General features: G+C 36.5%; 3 protein-coding genes and 1 long non-coding RNA gene across 13 annotated transcripts in view; 2 read left to right on the forward strand and 2 right to left on the reverse strand.

The window, feature by feature from the left end:
* The window catches only part of LOC100651167 (probable Na(+)/H(+) antiporter nhx-9), a 43,148-nt gene extending 31,542 nt beyond the window's left edge, over positions 1 to 11,606 (forward strand). For 3 of the 8 annotated variants that reach the window (XM_048409294.1, XM_048409296.1, XM_048409290.1), the window contains 5 exons: positions 1,909 to 2,085; positions 3,545 to 9,322; positions 11,045 to 11,122; positions 11,186 to 11,280; positions 11,357 to 11,606. In XM_048409294.1, the coding sequence (XP_048265251.1) occupies positions 1,909 to 2,085; positions 3,545 to 3,783 (416 nt within the window). In that variant the 3' untranslated portion in view covers positions 3,784 to 9,322; positions 11,045 to 11,122; positions 11,186 to 11,280; positions 11,357 to 11,606. Of the gene's footprint in view, positions 1 to 472; positions 550 to 1,908; positions 2,086 to 3,530; positions 9,323 to 11,044; positions 11,123 to 11,185; positions 11,281 to 11,356 lie in introns of those variants that run through there. The other 5 variants (XM_048409292.1, XM_048409291.1, XM_048409293.1 and 2 more) reach the window with 5 other exon arrangements.
* A 3,231-nt stretch (positions 11,607 to 14,837) lies between these two features.
* LOC100642853 (uridine-cytidine kinase-like 1) lies at positions 14,838 to 17,772 on the reverse strand. The gene is made up of 10 exons (XM_003398531.4): positions 17,566 to 17,772; positions 17,365 to 17,495; positions 16,815 to 16,985; positions 16,630 to 16,736; positions 16,391 to 16,561; positions 16,246 to 16,317; positions 15,884 to 16,135; positions 15,605 to 15,814; positions 15,342 to 15,527; positions 14,838 to 15,263 (listed from the first exon to the last, which is right to left on the reverse strand). Exons 1-10 carry the CDS (start codon positions 17,628 to 17,630, stop codon positions 14,946 to 14,948), a joined length of 1,683 nt encoding a protein of 560 aa, XP_003398579.1. The 5' UTR covers positions 17,631 to 17,772; the 3' UTR covers positions 14,838 to 14,945.
* Positions 17,773 to 18,554: 782 nt separating this feature from the next.
* On the forward strand, positions 18,555 to 20,828 carry LOC100643127 (ras-related protein Rab-10). 3 transcript variants are annotated; one of them, XM_012312996.2, is made up of 6 exons: positions 18,555 to 18,696; positions 18,942 to 19,122; positions 19,433 to 19,493; positions 19,549 to 19,687; positions 19,774 to 19,863; positions 19,939 to 20,828. In XM_012312996.2, exons 2-6 carry the CDS (start codon positions 18,996 to 18,998, stop codon positions 20,122 to 20,124), a joined length of 603 nt encoding a protein of 200 aa, XP_012168386.1. In that variant the 5' UTR covers positions 18,555 to 18,696; positions 18,942 to 18,995; the 3' UTR covers positions 20,125 to 20,828. The 3 variants fall into 3 exon arrangements, with proteins under 3 accessions (XP_012168386.1, XP_012168385.1, XP_048265263.1); XM_012312995.2 differs by having other exon boundaries at positions 18,560 to 18,840; XM_048409306.1 differs by having other exon boundaries at positions 18,560 to 19,122.
* A 947-nt stretch (positions 20,829 to 21,775) lies between these two features.
* Positions 21,776 to 23,339, reverse strand: LOC125385796. Its single transcript, XR_007225436.1, has 2 exons — positions 22,424 to 23,339; positions 21,776 to 22,347 (listed from the first exon to the last, which is right to left on the reverse strand). It is a non-coding gene; the product is annotated as an uncharacterized LOC125385796 (long non-coding RNA).
* Positions 23,340 to 23,478: the final 139 nt, after the last annotated feature.

Consider the following 23,478-nt stretch of genomic DNA (forward strand, 5'->3'; position numbering starts at 1 on the left):
TCCCTACCAAGGTTGATTCGATATTGGTACTGGTACAAGTAACCATGATACAAAGTTACTTTCGTTCTAAACGAATAAAACGAAATTAAAGTTTATTATGTTATTCCTTTAGCTATCATTACATGCAAAAATCATTACATCATCGCGGAGAAAAGATATAACACAAAGTGGAAATTTTAAAATACCAATCATTTTGACTGGCGTGGTAATTCTAGCGTTAATAAATCAGTTAAATATTAATTGATCTATCATAGCTAATATTAGTTAAAAATCTCATTTACTAAAATCAACCAATAATAATCTTGGACCAAATCAACAATTTTTCCAATATCCAATTATATTCTAAAATTTGTATCTATATATCTAGCACATTTAATCGTAGGTTCATGTATGAAAATAAAATATTTCTGACTGTCGATTCGGCTAATAGATAAAAAGGTACGTAAAATGTTGAAAGAACGCTACTTTACAGGAGAGCCGTATTTGCGAGAGCGGGCCAGCTTAACGAGCTCGGAGGATACTAGCCTCGGACTTCCGGCCGAACAACATGTAAATGTTATCTTCAAGTGGTCTCAAAATTTCTGTGTCGTTCTTTTCTTTTCTCTCGATCTACAAAGCGAATGCGTTTTTTCTTTCGATCTTTGGGTTACCCAATCCCCTTTCGAGCTCTTTAAATACGCTCACACGTACACTACACTCTTACATACACAAAGCACCTTGTCACCGTAATACACGATTGATCGTGCATCGCACACGATCGATCTCATCGAATCTTTCGTGCATATTCTCAGCCTCGAACTATCGATTCGGAACACTTTTGCGTTGCCAAGTTCTTCCACGAGCACTTCTCTGTGTTTCACATTTTTCTACGATGTACAGGGTGTTTCGGTTACTTTGGCCAGCTGAAACATCGATGTTCCTTGCTATCGGCTTGCTGTGTCGATGTGAACATTTAAAAATTCATGGAGCTTGTAACTATATTTGTCGAATTACACACGCTACAGCTAAACATTGTTTATAACGTTCTTTTCGTTCAGTTTCACGATTGAATATACGTTTGGTACAAAGAATAAAATGAAAAATGCAAATGCAAATTTTTCACACCTATTTGTTACGTCGAATTTTGTTATATCGAAAATTTGGTGATTTTGTCGTATAAAACGTGAAATTGCATCTCGCGAAGGAAATAATGGTCCGGATACTTGTGATTGGTAGTAGCGTACGTCGGAACACTGGGTTCTCAAAATTTACGATAACTGTTTTTTTTTTTTCAATCGAATGCAAACCATTTTTAAATGTCCTAACGTTATTAATCTTTATTTAACCGGATGGTGTTGATGTTCGGTTATCAAGTTCCCTTGCAGCAACGAGCACAAATGGTTAATAACGGCTGTAATTCATTAAATGCGGTGGACCATAGATTTTTATTCGCTTAACGTGTATTCGATGAGAAATGGGCTAATATCCTGAGCCATATATTCAAACTTTATTCAAACAAATGCAATTTTCCTCGTTTCGTATAATAGATACGATGTAATGATTTTTAAATTATGTTCGTGTCCTCGTCCGACGAATGAAAGAAGGGAAACGGAATAAAGACGATGATACGAGCACTACGATACGAGTTACATTCTTCGTTTCATTAAAAGCTACATCCTCTTATTAGATTTTGGAATAAAGCGTGTAAGTAGATGAAACTTAAAAAATCAAAATGAACTTATCACAGCTTTCTCGCCTGTGGTCTTTATTATGTGCATAATCTAGAAAAACGATCAACTTTGTGCACTTTCTCTTAACAGAGATGTTCCAAGAGAGAGAGAGAGGGGGGGGGGATATTAGAGGTGGTCGAACCGAAACACTCGATGAATCTTCATTAACCTCGTTAGTAACACTTGGTTCTAATTAAAGGTGGAATCGAGCAGCCAAAGGTCCAGTCAGTAATTGGTCTATTCCGTGGTGAGAGCGTATGCACCCCGGATGGTATCGATTGCCAGGAAACTGTGGACGAGCGTGACGAGTACACGTTGACGGGGACAGAACAGACGGAGGATTCGCCCACGAAAACCTTCAGTGAATACGAGAAAGGTAAGACGGTAAAAACCATCGAACTGTATATAGTAGCTTGTTATAATGCAGTACAATGACGTAAAGTTTTACATTTCACTGCTAACTAAGATGTTAAAAGAAAATGTTGCACCTTGAACGATGCAACATATAAGATCTATGTATGCGATTTTAGAAAAAATTCAAAGTTCTATTTATGAAATGAACAACAGAGATTTGCAGTTTCTCGAGAAGATATAATTAATAAAGATGAAGTGTAGCAAGGTATATAAACCACGTTAAAGACGTCGTAAATTCAGTCAGGTATTAAATATACTCGACATTGAGTAAGGATGGAAATATAAAAGGGGGATATTAAGAATAAAACAGTTACATCTCGTTATGGACCATGAAATGTAACATTATCAGTCGTGATTTCATTGCCACTAAATATGCAGGTTTATTACGTGACATAAACGTCGCATAGAATTTACGATTCAACTCCCTTGCAGTTATATTCGAAAACCACTTACGCGAGATAAAAATTACCGAGATTTCTTGCGGTATGCTATATCTGCTTACCTTCGGGGACAAATTAAGATAATACACCTTTTTTATCTTTAAAACACACGGTACTTTAATTTAGAGGACACGCGTGCTTTATTTCTGTAACGTAACATAGTTGGTATAATTGCCATCCGTTTCTCCTTCTCTTTCGTCTGACCCGTTTCTCGTTCCTCCCCTTATTCCTTTCGTCTCTTCCGTTCTTTCCGACTGTGATATTAATATAATTTAAATTACATATTATGAATTATATCGCTATATCGCGATAGCGTTGCAACCAACTGATAATAACTAATGTAGTATCGTGGACGAAAGGTCTAAGAGATATCGGCTGAGCCATAAACAACGTCGCGAGAAAGCCTAAGTGCAGACAGGCCCTTCGATGTATCGTTGGTCCTTCGATCGAATAGTTACGCGAAAAGACGGCCTACCTGACCCTGGCAACGAACGGTTGCGGACACGTGCGCGGTAGGGTTATGAGAAAAACAAAGGGATGCTAAGGGAGAAAGACGAATTAACAGTCAGTGCGAGTCGAAAAGTCAGAGAGTGGGAATTGCGTTGTCGAGTCATAGCACGTTACCGTATTTAGTTCGCGTTAAATAACCATCGTTTCCTGTTTAACACGTTGAGTCCGGCGTGTACCACCGGTGGATCACGCGAGTTTGCGGCGTGCATTCGGCGTTGCCTCGCAAAGAAAATGAATATCATTGCCGGCATCAACGTGTCGATCCATTATAAATAATTGATAAATAAAATCCTATACCAACGTCGTCGGACATTAGATCGAATCCTTGGAAAAACCAACCGCGAAACGTCTGACTATCCTATTCTGAATTCACCTTCTGTACGAGTTTATACGTAAAACCTGAAATTGTAACAAACATACAATCCTCCGTCATAAAAACTTAAAACCCTCAAAACAGTTTCCCTGTTACAGACAGCAAAAAGGCACCCGCTAGGCGAGTATCCATGATGGAGCTGTGCTCCATAGAGAAGTCGCAATCGGACAAGTGTACGGAGGACGGATCCCATTCCCTGCCAGAGTGTTGGAATCCTCAACGGATCCGAATGAGCTCGTTCGCATACTCGGCCCAGGTTCCCAGTCTCTCTACCGCCCTTATCACCTCTTCCTCCGAATCGTCGGAGGAGATAGACGAGGAGGAAGAGAAAGCTTGACCTTTGGGGATCGTCGAGGAACAGACGTCATCGTTCGCGGTCGACGAGCGTCGTCTTCGTCGGCCATGGCGGCGGCCACCTCGGCGTTCGTTGTTCTCGTCCCTCTTACGACGACCTAGCGCTCCGGTCTGAACAGAGGACGTGCCTCTAATATCTTTCGCCCCATTCTAGGGAGATACGATCAACCTTTCAACCGAAAACGAAAATAACATTTGTTCCCCCTTTGACGATCGTCGATCTCGCTCCCTTCGAGGATGGACACTTTAATAGAACTCACACCGGAGACGACGAGCTGTTTTGACAGCTCTTGTTCTCTTCCACAGGACCAGATTACATGACGGAAAGTACCCCTCGTTTTGACTACCGATGCTTTCATTCGCACGCAGAAACGAACGCTTTGGAGTTGTACGGGGTGTCCCAAAAATTGGTCCCTTATTTGTTTTTTTAAATAATTTCCGAGGGAAATAAAAAATTGTTGGTTCTTTGCGCAAGGTAGAATAAGAGAAGCTTTACCTTCTTGTCTTTGTACAATTTCTTAATGGAATAAGGTAGATACTTTTTAGCAATAATTTATTGAATCGTTGGAATTGTGTTTCTCTCTCTTTGGTCTACCAGCCACGGTGAGGAAATCTTCAAGACGTTTGATAATTTAGAGAATAATAGGATTACTCGACGCAAGTTCACGACCGAAAGAGAAATAAAGTTATGCGACTGATGATTCATTGATCAATGTATGGGACAATCTCTCGGGACACCCTAAATTAGATCGTCCAATAAGTTCGTCGTCTCTACGACGTTATTTTATGAATACCGAACGATAAGCGATCAAGCTGACCAATGACCAACCTTCGGTAAGATCAAGGCCAACCCAGAAAAAGCACTTGTAAAGAACGATTCGGTTGATATCATTTTGATTCCTGCATATTTAAGAACCGTGACTGAGAATGAAATTCTAGTACAAGGCAGCTCAGTCTGACGTTTTGAATATTCCAGAATTAACTATCCATCGATATCCAAAAAAGGATGAGACTGGACCGAAGTTAAAAACATCTAAATATCAAAGAAATGTGAACGAACTTATTAGGCGACCTAATACGTTACTTAGGTAGAATTCTTCGATCTCAGAGGAGACAAACAAGTATTTTCTCGGTTGGTTTAATCGAAAGAATCGTTGACACAATGATATATAATACAGTTGACGTTGTAGTAGCGTGATTTTCGATATAGCGATGTTACCATTTTTCGACGAGAATGATTCAGTCGAGGTTGCGTTCTCTTTTGATACTCGGTGATCGTGTGAATCCATTTTGAATATTCGACCATGAGAGTGATACGAGTGAAATAAAGAGTGCAAGAGCGAGAGAAAGAGCGAAAGTAAGTAAGAAAGAAAGAAAGAGAGAGAGAGAGAGTGCTATTTTTTTAAACCGACGATACATCTCGTTTCCTCCGTAGCACGACTGATGGATGAAAAGTATTAACGAATAGACTCGGAGGAACGTTTTTTGGTAGTTGATTTTTCAAATGCTTCCTGAGAAGAATGATTCGTCCATTGGAAGGGAGATGCTTTCGATCAGCAGGAACGAAAGATTTTTGAACCACCGACGATTCTTCGTCGATGTGTCGCTTTCTGCGTGCTGAGAAAGATCGTGAACCAGAAAAAGCACGCGATTTCTTTCTCTTAGACGCCATAATAGCGCGTATCCCTTGTAGCGACGACTCGTTTTAACGATCGCTCATTAACTTGGTATCGTGGCCTTAAGATTCCTAAAAATATCCTAGCAGCAAACTCTGAACCTTCCGGTATATTGTAAAGAGGAAGAAGAGGAAAAACAAGGAGAATGAGATTGAAGGTATAAAAAGGGTGACTTGTATTTGTGGGAAAAACTCGAGGGACCTTGATACGTGTTGCGTTTAAATGACGATTAAATCATGACATGTGAACGTGGTGATCTCTTTCTTTTTTCTTTTCTTTTTTTTTTCTTTCTTTCAGTTTCTTTGGTAACACCAACGCTAAATAGTCTTTCGAAAATGAAGTATATATATATAAATATATATATGTATAATATGTACAAGTTTGGTATTATACTCGATACGCAACGCTGAAATCGTCGTGCGATTCGCTTTCGAGTTTATAGACGCGAGTCTAGATTTAGACACGCCATATGGCGTATATACACTGATGTAAAGTAAAAACGGGGACGATTAATTATTCCTGTTGTATTTTGAAGATATGGAAATGTTGGGGAGAAGAGAACGAGAGACTTGAGGCTGTTCCTTTGTCTCGATATTTCGTAAGAGCGTATTTTCTAGGATTTATTTATTATTCATATAACAGAAATTAAGAATACAATTGATCGATAGATTTCAATTTATCTTCATTTCAGAGAATAATCTATTTATTATTCAGTTTGTTCGATATTATTACTTTTATTTCTACACAGCGAGAGTTGAAAATACCATTGATTGACAAATTCCAAATTGTCTGCATTTCGGCTATATCTGTTTGTTCACTTCGTTCTATGAAATATTCTTCTCTTTGTAGAATAGAAAATACACTGATTCTTCGAGAATTTCTTTTTCTTGTGTAACGAAAATAAAATAATTGCGCGTAATATACGATCGACCGATGAAATCCAAATTGATCTGCAAATGGAAAAAAATTGCCATTTATTTATATTTACCGAACATTCGCTCTATCGAACTTCTCAGTTTTCTTCCAACGAGACTTCCGTATTTTCAAAAACAACCATGTCCCCCTTTAGATTACTCATTTTACTCTCACGCTAGATTTTTTGCAGCGATTCTTGCGAATTTTCAACTACGAAAAAAAAGAAAATACCACACTCGGCATCCAAAAGTCGTTAAGCCTCGACATGTATACTCGACGTGACGTTATACCAAAAGTACGCGTAAATTTTAGAGAAAACTTGTTGCCTATCATTATCTGTTCCCAAAGAAGTTCACGAGGATCACTGCATCAAACTAGTTCGAACACGGTGATCTCTCGAATCATACAGACGAAGAATCTCTACGATCGAAACAACAACAAGAAAACGACAAAGCAAAGTGTCGAAAAGATGCTGAAAAATAAGAATACCGAGCATCTCTAATAGAACTCACCATATTACAATCGTCGAAATCTTTTTCACGCTGTCGAACGCAAACTCACATACATACATACATACACAGACAGACAGACATGAAAGTTGTTTAAACGAAACGCTCCTCCTCTCCTTAAGTATGGCCTTAAAAGAAGCAGAAAACAGAAAATAAAAAGTAACTAACTAAATAAATAAATAACTAACAGTCTCGTGTAGAAAAACAGCCGCGGAAGCGTCGTAGGTCTGTACTTAACGCATTCAATGAAACCACCGTATGTACATAACGAGACAAGAAACAAAAGATACTGGGAAAGATCGTAAGAAGGTCGAGGGAAAAGCCAAAAAGAGGAAAAAGCAAGAAATTTTTCTTAGCAAGATAAGATAGCAAGTTAATCGCGATGACTAATTAGTCATAACAAATTTGTTACGATGGTTTATCGCGACGCGAAACGAGTGAAACAAACATTGTGACAAGACGAAGTGTGAAACTATGGCGGGGAGCTGCCAAGGGAAACTCTAGAATTCCGGTTTTTATGAGAATTGAAGATATTCATCGATTAATTAATAATTCTACGCTGGCACTCGCCAGCCATTGATTAGATGCTTACGGAATTGAACGAAATCGATTTGTTAGCTTTCGATCGTTTAGAGATTTAATGTCATCGTCGATGGCGTTTGAATTGGTCGAAGATACGATCGTCGAGAAAGATCGAAGAAACTCCGAAGAGTGTAAACTTTCGTGGAAATGTAATAGTGGTTTAAATATGTACACCGAGTTACTTTAATATTTAATATAAGATGTTAAATATGATAGGTAGTTGATTATTTTAACGGGCGATAAATTAGATTAAATTGAATTAATGGTTGAATCGAACGAAGTTAAGTATGAAATTAAATTAAAACGTCAAATTATCTTGATAGTGGACTTTAAGAACAACTTTGGAAATATTCATGAAGCGGAATACGTTGGAAGGTAGTAGAAAATAATCGTAGCGTGGACATAATCATGTTTAATACCGTGTCTTAACTGGTATTTCAAAAGTTGCTCTTATAAAGTTCTGCCACTTCTATGAACGCGCGTATACGCACGTTTTCTCTAGAATTAATCACAAAGATATACGTATTTACGTATAAAAGAAAAAGATACTTTCCACGATAGGAGTTTTAGCGCTTCCAAGTTTCGAAATATTTTCCATTCCGCAACTTTTCTATCTAATTATCTCGAAAGTAAACTTTTCCGCGAAATGAATTTAAAGGAACTTTAAAAGCATTAAAAGTCGCGTCCAAGTACTTTTAGCAATATGATGATCGATCCGAATAAAATTTCATCCCTGATAGATTTTCACTTTCGATCTATGAACGCTTCGATCGTTCGCGTAAAAATTACTCTGTAAGCTGCTTCCTTATTACGATAACGTTACCTTGTTGCGCGATCGAATGAAAAATATTTCTACTTGGAAAGAAAAGTGTCCTGACAAATTGTATCTTCGACCAAGACCGCGATTAACGCGATGTCACAGAGTTCTTGTCAATTATGGCAGTAGGATTTCCTTCGAATTCGTTGTTTAGGGAGGACATTTTTCACGCACATCTCGCTTGAATAATATTTGCTTCAAAAGCGAGGGGTTTTTTGGTAGAGATAAAGAAGGATTCTCAATTTTCGTAAAAATCGCGGCAGAGTTCGAAATTTCCCTTCGCGCGATATATTCCTGGCGGCCTCTAGTTACCTAGATCAGACAAATGTCGGACTAGTCTCTAGACGCTAGTCTTTACGCTGTTGATTTGTTAAAATAAATGTTTATTTCGTAAAAAAAAAAAAAGAAATAACGTGCTTGTCTCGCAATTATCTTGGCGCTTGAAAATTTCCTTCCCTTCTTCGACATCTTCCTCACATTTATCCTACGTTCCTCCTTTCTAATTAAAACATAAAACTAAGCAGATACGTTTTTGAAGTCGCCGAGCAATTTAGACTAAAACGCATTTCAACGTGTAAGTAGAATGGTCACTGATCTCGCAACTGAGCCAAATTTTTGGCACTTTGACCAAAGTTTATTATTCAACGAACTATCTTTCCTCTTTCTAAGATCTATTTATAGCTTCTGAACTAAAAGCTTGCCAAAGATTATGATAAAAACCAACGCGAAATTTTTGAAACATTATGGAAAAAATATTTTACGATAAATTCACAATTTTCCACTCGTTTGAAATTGAAATGAAAAGAGGAAAGAATAGATAGAAATTAAAAAGCGTAATAATAAATGAAACTAAAAAAAACCATCAAGGACAACGAACTAAGCCTTCAACTAACTCGTAGCCAACTTCTCGCTGATTAAAGCCGCAGCAATAAAACGACTAGCGGCTCGTTAATGAAACTGATGCTTCGACGATCGTTTCCAGATCGAACGGTTAGATCAGAAAGAACCAAACTTCGCGAAAACGTCAGTATAAACTGCACGATTCTGTCTACTGTCGCACCAATCGCAATGCCTGGCGGTGTCGTATTTTTAGTTTGCGTATCTACGTTTAGTTACGAGCATGAGTTGATCTTCGGTCTGCCTTTGAAACGAACGAAGAAGATCGAAAAACCAGAAAAATTGCTAGTTGAACCAAAAGTCGATGTACGACTTAGGCAAGCGAAATCGAGGATGATTTAGCCGATAGGCGACATCTTCGAAGTCGAGAACGTGGCATTTCCGGTCGGCGCGACAGTGACTCGATTTTCGTGTCAATGGAAACGATATATTATGCTTTTTAATCCTTAACCGCTACGATGAGATAGAAAGATATTGATTTTCTGTTGGGATTCTGAGGTAGCGCAATGAAAATCTAAGTCCGAAGTTATAGCTTACAATTATAGGGTTCGATCTGAACGAAGATTGGCGAAACTTTACGTCATTTGCTATTAGGTCATCCCATAAGTTCGTGCTGACTTTTGTGTAAACATTTCATGTGTCGATTTATGAACATACGGCGATAAGGGGACCGATGCACTTGAAAAATGGGAAGAAGTTGTACAACGAGAGGGGGATTACATTTTTTCATGAAACTAAAGGGTATGTAAACAATCTTAACATATATAACCGCTCGAAAAACGGAACGAACTTATGGGATAACCTAATATTTTAAAGCGAAATTATAACAATTTTTACGTCATTCGACGTACTTCACGATTCCACGAAAGCAATTAAACGTTAAATTGGAAATGCTTCTTACACAACTCCATCTATATTTTATATGAGTCGATCGGGGGATAAACAATTCGTATAATAGAAGTTTGCCGATTCTCTTCGCTATCTATGGGTTTTTATACGTTCGGATATATTCAATAGGAGTTTATTTAATCGGGCACTAACTAAGATTTCTTTACACCAAATGGAAATTTATTGTGCTTCTTTTACAACACTAGAATATTCTTTCAATTATTACGATGTTACAATTTCGTTTGATAGACGAACGTTATTTTCGTTTTATTTTTACTATCGTTGAGTAATTTCAGTTTATTTAGCCTCAATTAGAGACTCATGATATGGCTGCTTTGGAATATCCACGAACTGTTGTTTTGATACATAAAATACCAATCTCGTTTATTAATACGTAGAATGTAATTTTCAGTAATAGCATATTAATAATTTTAGTAACAGAATATCACTGGTATAGTTCCAATACTGGATAACATTTTACATTGTTCGACCTCGTCGATCTCTTATATCATCCACCACTTTATTTTCAATAGAGGAATTATATATTTAATAATTTGACTATCTAATCAAACTAGTACATCGATTATTTTATCGGTTTAATGCCAAAAAACAAATTAAGTTTAGAAAAAGGAATAATGAGGCTGAAGCAAGTTGAAAGAACAGGAATTTCTTTTAACTTTCACTTTCCTTTCATTATATTAATTACTTACTATTTTATCAATTTGACAGCAAAGCAGAAATTAAATTTGAGAAAATAAAGAACGAATGAATATTAAAGAATCTACAGAAATAAAATAGCCTCGGCTTACAAAGTAAATCGCATCCAATTACCCAGACATCTTGCAACCGAGATAACTGGAGAGAAAAAAGAATTGTATGCCCCATTGTACAACGTAGCGCGACAGAAGACTTGATACAAGCTTCTTCTATCTGTTTTATCTGTCGCTATTATTTTCGAAGGTCTTAGAGAAGCTGCTGAAGAAGCTGAAAGTGGAACGCGTTATTTGGTGTAGGGACAAGGAAAACGTGTATTACGAGGTAAGAGAGTAACGCTAATTATTTTCATTTCCTATTACTCTCTGGCTTTATCTCTCTGGAAAGGTGATATTTCCTGTACCAGCTGGGGAACCATGCGAGAATTGCCTCCACTGGCTCACGGAAATGGGGATCGGCGTGAAAATGAACTCCATAGTAAGGTGAATTAATGTCTTCGGTATTTCCCCTCCACGAAGCTTTTCCAAACGTCTTCGTTCACCTTCCAACAATTTCCAGCGTAATTCCAACTCAGTGCACGTACAGCGGTATGTGTGGCGTTGATGCTACACCCATCAAGGATGACTTAGCCAGAAGGTTGTGGGATGTATCTTCTTAACGTTAAACCTACCGACACTTTGTGTATACCTATTTTTACCGTGTGAGGTCAAAAAATGAGGTGATTAATGAAATAACAGTTTTTATAATTTAACTTAGACAATGGTTAATTTATAACTAAATTTATATAAAATAATGAACTTGTATAGAATTTCGTCCAAATTTACTTTTGTTTAACCCTTTCGCTCAGGCAGTCCAGTCCGCCCAAGTACTGTCTCTTATATTACTTGGTGATTAACATGAAATTGCTATTTTAATGTTAGTCTACGATACTATCCTATAATATTAATCACAATTAACATGAAATTCTTGATAGTTTCTAAATGTGTGAGGGGATAGTAAAACACATATTTAATACCTGGAAGGATAATTTTAACAGTTTGACTGCCACGCCGAAATCACATGTTTCACTCAGGACGCCACAGATGCAAGATTTGTACCGATTTTTTTTTTTTATTCATGTTCTAATAAAGATGTCTAATAGCTCAATGGGGCACTTTTTATTTCAAAGTATCTTCTGTTTATCGGTTATATTCAAAATGTCCCAACTATCAATTTTCATTCAATTTTTACAATTGTAAGAAGTTCAAGCGCTCCGGTCACCAACGACACCGTGGCGTCACAGGAGAAATATGGCCAACGTGGCAGTCAAATAAATTAAAAATTTCTCCTCTATAAAAGAGATTCATTGGCTCGTATTTCACCAGTTTTTCTATAAATTATTTAAAAACCTTCTTAACGATCGAGTGGAGAATTCACTTGTTTTTCCCCGCTTATTTATTCACGATCCCGTAAATCGAAATACATATATCTCTATATCCGCGAAAGAGACATTGAAATTGGCCAGCTATCGACACGGACAGACGGAATAATTCGCGAGGGAAGATAGATAGGAAAAGAGGTATCGGCGACCGTGCGGCGTTCTCATTCCATCAGCAGTGATTAATGAATGGCAGTTAATCTGACCGTGGCAATCGATGAAATTTATTCCCGCAAGGTTTATTCTGGGCTCTCGGATGTATATGGCTAATCTATCGACCGATTAAAATGCCGCACATGAAAGGAGAATCGTACACAGACTACGACACCTCGTACGTTTATGTGTACACCGATTACCTGCCGGTCGAATTCTTCTGCAACGGGATAATCAGCGCGTGCTTGACCTTTGTAACGTCATGTGCGTCTTTATCACGGCCATCGTCGCGTTGAAGGTGAGCAAGGTCACGAAACAGCTGATTTCTCGAAGATAAAACGCGACAAATCGCCTCTCGCACGTGATGTCATTTTCCTAATAATTTCTTATATCACGATATTATTGTCACGTGATTACGTAAGCAAATACAACGATGCTAGAGCGATATCTGTAGAGTAGATCTGCTGATTAATTGGCTAAAGGAAAATTTTGAGGGAATTAAAAAAAATTTCTTTCTATTGATTATTAATAATTGAAACGTATTCTTCGTGGTATCTTTATAAAAAGGACACGATGTGCTAATCAGGTTTATCAAATAATATCTTAATTGTGCATCGTTTCTTAAAATTTCCACGCGATTCAGTGCCCTTTTTCGTTATTCTAATTTTGTAAGAATTATCAGTTTTAAAATTCGGAAATTTTTAAAACCATTGCTTTTGCTCGTGGCGTTCGACCGTTCGCGGAGAGACGCGATCGCGAGGAAGCGCGTCAACGGCAGTCGTAAATTCCCGTTACGATTATACAATCGATGCCACGAAATGTTCGATCTCCTAATTCGTTTAGGATAATAGAGGTGGTTGAATCGATTATAACCCGAGTTAACAGGTTACAATTTACACTTTGTTCCAACAACTTGTAGACATAGGCACGTTCGTTCGGTGCGTATAGATATAAGTTAAACGAATGAATGATCCAAAGTAGATCTAGACAGTGAAGAGATGTTGACTCGTCTGAAGATGATGAACCAATCCAGAGATGTTGGCTGATCTGAAAATGTTGAACCAATCTAGAGATGATGACTGATCTGACGATGGTAAACCAGCGAAGTTCGGTGACGATCCTGTCGCAGAGGAAAACTATTGCTGGGTGTTGGTCGCCCCATCACCGGTCACTTGAAGGTGGAAATGACCGTTGGACACGGGACAAACCCGACCTTCTAATTTTTTAGCTGATGGAGCAATAACCATAAGGAACGTCTGGACTTGAATATATATTATAACGATTAAGGGACCTAACGATAAAATACAAATGCTTAGTTTTATTACAGTTCCTTAGGATTATTGCGGTCCGACTAATTATATTTGCACAGCTAATGGCCGCCTCGAGGGATGGATTCCGGGTCACGTACACAGTCACCGGACGTAACACGTGGAAAATGCAAAATTTTGGTCATGCTTTTGTTTAATAAGGAACACATTCGGTATAGTTTAATTAAATGGTAAAAAAGGCGTAGAATATCTGTTCTGAAAATAGATTTGTGGTTTCCGGTTAGATTAAGGAAGTAGTCGCGCCATGCACATCGACGCCGGAACTACGTCGCTTTTGGGAACACGATATCCGCTTGGTCCGTGATAAGAACATCAGATAACAGCTCCCTAGACTCGAGGTAATTACAATGTTTCTGTTATAAAATTTGTTGCCTTTGCTAGTTGAATGGAAATAAGAAGAAAATCGAGGTGTCTGAGAAGAAAATTAAAAGTTTCTAAAATCCTTTCATTGACTTAAAAATATGATATATTTTATATTTAATGTTTTATGATATTTAACGCAAAATTAAAAAAAAAAAAGAAGTATTACCAGTTTTTACGATGCATTGAGCAAGACGAAACAGCGCGTGTTGGAACAAACATTAAACGAAGCAGTGCGTGAAGCTGTAGATGACGAAACATTCCGCAAGGTGCAGAGATCGAGTTATGGTCAACTGTCCAGAAGAGATAATTAAAATATTAGAAATCTCGTAATTTATAACGATATCCTATGTATGCGTAAATTTAAAAGCCATCTACCGCTTACGCAGTTTACATCAAAACTTGGACTTCTCGCTAGCAATGGAATACGTAGAATTAGAAATATTGAACAGAAGCCAGAGGCACCGCCCAGTGGCTTTAATCCACCAGAAGGTTTGGGTAATTCTGGCAGTACAAGTGAAGATTTGGCCGCACTCGATCGCATGATCGCGTATCTTTTGGGACAATCGAGTAACGTCAGCTCTGGCCATTTGGATTCTTGGCGCCGTTCCCATAGGACAAATGCAAGAGGAGATTACAAACAATTACATATCGCGGGCACCACTGCGGAAGGAGGCGTCGTTGGCTCAAACATCGATACAACGTCTCCTTAACCGCGCAGTTAGATAGATTGGTGTTGAAATTTGTATATCGTAGATAGAATGAATATAAACGATACATATATTCCCCAGCGTAACACAAATTTTATTAAAGATATATGAGATTACTGCATTTTCATTATAACAGATTAAATAGCTTCGAAAATTGAAGTATAAGATCTTAAGTTGTATTAATCTTCGATGGTTGATGGCTCGGTTCCAAAGTATCGGTCTCCAAAGTTACCGATACCAGGCAATACGTAGAACTTCTCATTTATCACAGGGTCTAAGGCGGACGTCACGATTTTTACACGTGGAAATGCGTAAGCTATCGAGTGTACTCCTGATTCTGCCATAAGTAGAGATACGAGTAACACGTTCTCCTCAGCAACATCATGATCCAATAAAACTCGGATAGCCATAATGGCTGCTGCACCCGTTGCTACTGTTGCATCCATTAATATTACTTTGTAGTCTTTAATATCTTTTGGTAATCGAAGGTAATAAAGCTGAAGATAATATTGATAATTTTTATGTCAATATTTAAATGATCGTGGCAAATTAGAAAAGTAAATTACATCATTTACCTCTGGTTCTCCGGTCTGTTGATTGGTTTGTATAAGTATCTTTCCTATTCTAATATCTTTGCATACGTCCCTAACAGCTTGTTCCATAGTTTCACCAGCACGCAAAATGGAAACACCGCATATTTTATCCGTAGCTGCGCGTTTTCCGTCATATAATACTCCTTGTGGTGTTTCTACTCTTACATCCTATAAATGCGTCTTTGTAAGTGACAATTAAAAGTCACGTTGGTCACATCTCATTAGCGCTGTGTACCAAAACTTACCTCGAAGGGTAGAAGAGACAACGCGTATTCAATAACCAAACGTATTAGACGTTTGGAATAAAATATAAATTCATCTCTGTATGTTTCTTTGTTTCTTATAAATGTGTGGAGACCCTTTATCTGTGGTGTATCTGGAAGCAGGTAGAGAGAAGATGGCAATGGCTGACCAATATAAGAATGAGCTAATTTTTCTCTGAGTTTGAAACCCCTCTAGAACAAGAAATGAACTAAAGTAAACATAATAAGAGAGAGCAAGATTTACAAAACCGATAATTTTACCAGTTGAAGCTGAGTATGTACGTGCTGTACAATGAGTTCTATCGCGACTTCGTTATCTCCGCCACGAGGTACGATAATATCCGCGTGAACCATGAATGGAGCTATATAATAATAAAAAGCGGGTTGTACCATAGTGCTATATTGCTTTAGCACACCCTCCAAGTCCCTCCCTCTTTGCGATATATCTCTACGCAATCTTCGAGCAAGTCTCACATCAGCATCAGTATCAACAAACACCTTCATGTCGCACATCTTGACCAATCGAATGAAGGAGATCAGTGGTAATTTGATTCTTACTTTCGTACCTTAGTACTGTTATTCAAACCCACTCATTCTGCTTTCCTGACAATACATTGACTTACCTTCAAAACGTCGACATTGTAGAACGTCAATATTCCCTCAAATATAATCACATTGGCACCATACATTGTTTTCTTTAAAACAAAAAGCAAACGTTATATGTACAAAGTATGTTTAACAATTATGCACTTATAAATATCTACATACAGTTCTACTTTCTCTGCGATGTGTTACAAAATTATAGATAGGAACCTCCACCATTCTACCTTCCTTTAAACGCTGTAGCGTTGTTTTAAGTAACTCAAAATCGAACGCGTCGGGATGATCGAAATTGTATTCATTCCGCGCAGCCATGTCGTGTTGCTTTTCATTTAAAACCTATAAGAAAAATTGGATATACTATCTGCATTCTTCTCTATGCAATAATATTTATAACTTTCTCATACTTTATAAAATGAATCCATGCTAAGAAGCGTTACCCAAGGTACATCTAGAGATTCTATAATTTTTGTTGCAACTGTGGTTTTCCCAGACGCACTGCCCCCACAAATACCTAAAACAAAACTATTAATAGCATTGTACATTCTTTCCCTTTAAAGTAATAAATATATTTTATGTTTCTATTACTAACCAATTACAAAAGGTTCTACTTGCTGCCCAGCTGAATTGTACCATGGTGGTCTACCAGCTGTGTATATTGTTCTAGTTTTACTTCTAAGGATAGACTCTGCAGAAGTTTTTTTGCTAGACTGAGATAGACTAGTAGTACGCTGCCTTCTTGATCTTGGTGATCTCTGAGAACCTGTCATATAAACACAAATAGTTTCTATTAATTCATTTGAAAAATTATACGAGGTTGCATCGTATTATTAATTACATTTCCAAAAAAATACATAAAAGTAAATAAAAATCAAAGAAAAAGGTTTCCTTTCGACTATTATGTAGGATAAAGGATAAAGGATAAGGGATAAAGGTACTTTTGAAGGCTTTAACTGTTTTCTTCAAATGACAAAAAGATTCTACTTCAGTAAACCAAGTACATCCTGTTTGCCAAACGCAAGTACTCCATATCAATGACTCTGTAAATAATTGGTACATCGCTTATTTACTTCATGAAATAAGTAAGATGTAAGAATACTCCAAGAAGCGATACATTGAGGAGAAAGTGTATGAAATCTCACCCGTGGAAGGTGGCCTTGGAGATTGTGGAGTAGGTGTGCCAATGTCAGATCGTCTGCAACGCTCAGCATCCTCGCACAACTCGTCAGCAAATAAAATTTCCTTCTCGTCCACACACACTTCAGTATCGTCGCTAAAGCACAGTAAATTCAATGCATATTCGACTGGACAGACGAAACAGATGGTAAAATATTATGGTTTACCTTTCAGAACTCGCCGAGCTTGGTGGATCAAAGTGTTGCATTTTAGCTGCCATATTCTTGATCATGTAGAAAAGAAATTACGTATTGTTACAATACGTTTTATCAAGCTTCTCTTCCACATGCATCTGAAGCTGTACTGACAGAAACTACAAACTACAAAGATAGGTAACGATAATGAAATCGTAGATATTTTTCATTGCCACCTATCGCTCATGTTCCGAAGCAATTTTTCTACACTTATTACCCAGTAATGGGTATTTAAATATGGGTATTTTTATATGTACATATCCTTCTTAAATAATTTAATGCAATCTTTAAAATTTATAATTATATTTCTAATCCACTAATTAATTAAAGTGGTATTTATGAACTTTTGTATGAATTTTGAATAACGTTTGATAAAGAGATAGAAACTCTTGTATGTATGTATATAGTAATATTGGTCCTGTTGAATCCATTACTACCCTTCATATACAGCATTCATCAACATATTTTCCCGCCTGATCCAAATGTTGAAAATCACGCGATAAACTATCTTAGTCATTAACAATATACTTTGTCATTAACAATATTCATCGATTTTTCAAGCAAAAATCGCTTGAAAGTAACTGTAAAGCATGTTCATTAGATAAAAAATTATATCGCATCGCAAAATATTCATAATGTATGATGCGCATCGATACGAAACGAACAAAGTACAAATGTATAAGCGTTAATGTGAAATCGATAAAAGAAGTAATAACTAAACTGCAGATATTTACATAAAAATAGAAACTATGAAAAACGCACAGAATATTTATGATATGTAAAAATATACAAACTATCCAAAGTAAGACAGTATATTTAGAAAAAAGAATGATATTTAGAAATCGAAATAAATTTCTAAGTTCCACTTCTCTGATTGCGTTCAGAGAAACGTGAATTTACATAAACATCCGCAGTCTAGTAATAACTTTGTGCGTATGTGTCCCGTTAGTATCCAGGTGATTTAAAATTATTCTTGCAGTGGTGGTGACCTCCCGTGGTAGATGAAATATTCGCAATTGAACCCGGCAGAGTTTCGCGATTACCGCTAATTACTATAAAGATACAGTTGTACATATTACGGATTGTTGGTCGGTTAATAAATCAGTAAGTTCTGTTCAGACTTGTGACTGAAAGCAAAGTGCAAAGTTACCCCGATGCTTCTGCGTGCTGGTCTGTTGTGTGACGTCGTACTGTCTTTTAATAGTCAGCCCCTGTGACCGGTTTTTCCGTCGTTAACAAGACACCGTTGTACGTTGAGACGCGCCCTCGTCCGACCTTGAAACCTATAATCGTTCATAGCGTTCGATGTTCGAAATATCGTCTACAAAACTATTAATCGTGCTCCACAGGTTCGAATCTTTTTTGTTTTCTTCGGCGCCTCGTTAACAAGAAGCAACAGTGAAATGGCAAAAAAGACGTACGATCTGTTGTTCAAGTTGCTGCTGATCGGTGATTCCGGAGTTGGCAAAACTTGTATATTGTTTAGATTTTCGGACGATGCATTTTCAACGACATTTATTTCTACGATAGGTAAGGGACGTTGTCCAAATAATTATCATTCGTGGATTTCCTCGATCAAATTATCCATTATTGTGAATTTTTTTTCCGTATAGTAGGTTATGCTACTAAAATAATGATATTGTAAACTGAAGTTAATGAACAATAAATAATTGAATATTGAAGTGTGATTGTCTTATTACATTAAATGCATAGAGAAATTTGCGTTTCTGAATTAATATTTTGACAACATTGTCATCAAAGTTGATTGTTTTATGTAAATAAATGCTATTACACTGTGGAGTATGTTAGATATATGAACAATATGCTTTTTGTCACTTAGGTATCGATTTTAAAATCAAGACAGTGGAATTAAGAGGAAAGAAAATCAAGTTACAGATATGGTAAGTTGTGAAATATTAAATTTTTCTAAACACTCCTTAACCTCTATATTTACAGGGATACAGCCGGTCAAGAAAGATTTCATACCATTACTACATCATATTACAGAGGTGCAATGGGTATTATGCTTGTTTATGACATTACTAATGAAAAGACATTTGAAAATATTGTTAAATGGCTGAGAAATATTGACGAAGTAAGTATGATTGCAATCTTTTTTGTCTATACATAAATATAATCATTTACAATCGTTATTTATTTTCTCTTTTTAATTAATTTTAGCATGCAAATGAAGATGTGGAGAAAATGATACTGGGGAACAAAAGCGATATGGAAGACAAACGTGTTGTTAGCACAGCAAGAGGGGAAGCGGTAAAACAGCTATAATTTAAATTGTATGTAAGTTACAAAAATGTCACGAACTAATAAATTAATATCCTCCTTTAGATAGCACGAGAGCATGGAATCAGATTTATGGAAACATCTGCAAAAGCAGATATTAATATTGATCGTGCATTTAATGAATTAACCGAAGCAATATTGGAGAAAACTCATGGAAAGGAACCACAAGATGCTCCTGATAGAGTAACAGTTGATCGAAGGGTGGAAAGGAATTCTAATCGGTGCTGCTAATCTTATATTATTTATTTTAACAGCGCATAATATACTATATATCAGCTCGTGCCACTCAAAATAGATCTGTGGATAGATTTAGAGCATAATTTAAAAAAGCATAATAGTATAATTAAACTCTTCACAACACTGCCTAATCAAATTCGATTGAACTTATTTAATGAGATTTCTGATAAAGATATATCTAAATTTATTTCAAAAAATGTGAAAGGAAGTAACTCCAATTTGAAAGTGAAGTTTTTTAATTATACCTGGATTTCAAAGGGTGGGTTATAAATGCTATTTGTCACATATATGACTGTATACTTATAAATGTACTTATAAATGTGTCTATTGCATGTATACAAGCATTAAGCTCCATCACAACTTTTATAAAGAACACAACAAATCAATAATATATACTGCTGATGGAGCTTTGTTTTCCATGTGAAACTTCATGCGTTGTTGCACGAACAAAGTCAACTAGGAACAATTTGTTTGTTAGGAGGCTGCAATTTGTTACCATAATGAGAAGAGTGAGAATGAATGAGGGCTTTTGATCTTAAAAAAAATCTATGTGAACATTGAATGCTTTTTCATACGGACATTGCACTACATTGCTTATTTACATTTTAAGTTAAAATCTAAAAGCTTAAGTCCAAGAGCTTTTATCCTACTTGTGTAAGACTAATTTACTACAAATATAAATATTCACGATTTCGAAATAATTGTTTTTGTTTTCCTTTGCAATACATTTAACTTATGGTAATAGATACTTGATAAAAACTGGCTTTATACATAATATGTCAATAGTAGTGTTACGAGTAATTATCACAATACATAAAGTTTCGGTTTTATAATGTATTAGTGAAATGATTAGTACTTGGGATAGTGATTTTAATACTGGTATCGGAATATGCATCGAATATATATAGAAGAACGAATATACGTGGATCGGAAGTGTTTCAATATGGCCAAAAGGGACAATCTATGATAGAAGTGCACGCATATTATGGGGAAATTTAATCAAATTCTTTACAGACAATATGCGATAGTGTTTACAATACCCCATTTACGGGAAGTAATCGAAATAAGTAGACCATACGTTGTCGAAGATATGTTTCCCCTAAATTATTTGTTTAAAGAAAATGCAAGGAATTAAAAACCTTGTTTCTACTATCGATTAATACTAAACAGAGGGAAGGTAGAGAAATTTAAATATTTTCGTATTACGTTCAAAACTTCACTGTAAAAAATATACACAAACTTTGATATAGAACGATGACGTTATAAACAAAGCGAATATCTTATTTGTGAAAACAAATAATATATAGATATGTATATGATATGTATATAATATCCTATAATCTATATTTGTAATCAATTATATAAGAGATAGTAATCGTTGTATCATCATTTTTTAAAATACGGGACTAGTATCAGTTGTTTACTAGTACTTCTATCTATGATGAAAACGTACGAATGGTTCAATGTTTGTTAGGTTTGGATTATTCAGTTCTCACGTGCGTTTCCAAGGATTAGGATTCGAGTTCTCTCGTCTGGAGGACAAAAATTCCAAATGTAACCCAGCAGAATTTAGAAGCCGAAAAATCCAAACATAACCCACAAAAAAGCGTTTGGAAATATTAGGATTGAATTTTTCCTAAAAGGAGAGTATGGAAATCGCCGATGCAATATTAAAAATGTCAGTCACAAAATGCAGAATAAAACGAAGGCCCCCTAGCGATCAAAGACTGGACTATACGCACATTTTTTCTCAGCTGCTGAGAAATAAGCGTATTCAGGGCGGAACGGAAAATGTGCATTCGTACCAGCAGAGGGTAAATATAAAGAAAATATACAAAATGCTTGAAAGTTTCACTAAATATTGGAAATAAATTGCTTTTTACGTTTTGTTTACAGAAAAGCCTCTAAAAAGCACACAAACTAAAAAATGAGATTGCAAAATAATTAGAATGGCACTAAAGTGTCACAGTTCCCAAAAATTCGGAGAAGTGATGTGAAATTCCAGTTATGAAAATAATAACCACCAACAAAATTACATCGATTATAAAATCGGTCCAGAAGTTTGTTCGAAATTTTAACTCTAAAAAATTCCTGAAATATGACGTCATTTTAAAAAATCGCTAAATTCGTGCCGTTTCCTATGACGTCATGCTCTCCTGATACAAAATCGTCGAAAACTTTGGTCGAAATCTCGAAAATTTAAGTTTCGGCAAATTCCTGGAATGAGACGTTATTTCAATTTGGGAGTCAAAAATCTTCAGTATGGCCCTTGAAAGTAGATATAAAGTCGTACATTACAAGTTTACGTCTTGAATATGCATTTGAAAGTTGAAAATCTCAAAAATGGCCTCTTGAAAACGCATTTGATCTATATAGAAGCAGACAGTAAATTATTAAATAATGGTATAAATAGGGAAAAGTTCACAATTGACTAATACGTATAAATATATTAATAAACGATATTGCGATGTGTACGCAGCTTGTAAATATAGATGTCAATAAGGAAAACAATAAAAATACGAAAACGAAGTTTTTTTCGCTAAAGTACATATTTTTAAGCTGCCATTTAAGATCTCGCCCTACATGAATAATTTATTAATTTTATATAACATTTGGAAATATCGTGGAGATAAATTAATGATTCGATCGCTGTAGATAAATTATCGTGCAGTGGTAAAGCTGTGAAACTCAATTTTCACCTTCATTTTAATGCCGCAAGGTGTTTTAGTCAAGCTACTAAGAACTTTCAAAGCGATAGCAAATCGATCAAATTAAACTGGCGATATTAAGAAAAATCAAAGCAATGTAGTTAACTTGTAAGGAAATAGGATATAAAGTAATTATCTTATTCGATATTCATATTGCATATAGCGCGTCTTTCCAGGCTTCTCGCATCCTTCTCTCAATTTCTATTACCGATGGATTCTGTTGGACCGTCGATTTATCGATCAATTTCAGAAAACAAATTTTACAGTTTGATCGTACGCTTTCATGCAGCGTTCTCTTTCGACACGATTACCCTAAATATCTCCAACCGCATGAAGCTAAAAGATTTAGGCGTAGTGTACGTGTATTTTGGATGATCGCGACTGTGATAGATATCGCGTAGGCCAAGGATAGTTTCACTCGTGTTCCATGACAAATTCAGAAGGTTAGCTAGCCTTTTCGCGTAACGATGACACGGATCGAAACGTGTACGGGGCGCGCGACTGATACTGGGAATGGTGCGGGCTCGCGCGTTCGCTAGCTGGATTCGTTTCCCGGGACGGAACGTTCTCGTTACCTCGTGATAACGTCACTTCGGGCATGTGTAGAAGGGTGAAACTCGACTTAGTTCAATACCGGACG

Source organism: Bombus terrestris, chromosome 10 (assembly GCF_910591885.1).
Source record: "Bombus terrestris chromosome 10, iyBomTerr1.2, whole genome shotgun sequence".
Classification (NCBI taxonomy): Eukaryota; Metazoa; Arthropoda; class Insecta; order Hymenoptera; family Apidae; genus Bombus; species Bombus terrestris.

Coding starts and splice junctions, on each gene's coding strand:
- LOC100642853 (XM_003398531.4), bottom strand. CDS start 17,630: ATGATCAAGAATATGGCAGCTAAAATGCAACACTTTGATCCACCAAGC. Junction 16,318..16,390: donor ATCGCAGAGAAAGTAGAACT/GTATGTAGATAT, acceptor TTTGTTTTAAAG/AAAACAATGTATGGTGCCAA. Junction 15,264..15,341: donor AACAGACCGGAGAACCAGAG/GTAAATGATGTA, acceptor TATTATCTTCAG/CTTTATTACCTTCGATTACC.
- LOC100643127 (XM_012312996.2), top strand. CDS start 18,996: ATGGCAAAAAAGACGTACGATCTGTTGTTCAAGTTGCTGCTGATCGGT. Junction 19,494..19,548: donor AAAATCAAGTTACAGATATG/GTAAGTTGTGAA, acceptor CTATATTTACAG/GGATACAGCCGGTCAAGAAA. Junction 19,864..19,938: donor GCACAGCAAGAGGGGAAGCG/GTAAAACAGCTA, acceptor ATCCTCCTTTAG/ATAGCACGAGAGCATGGAAT.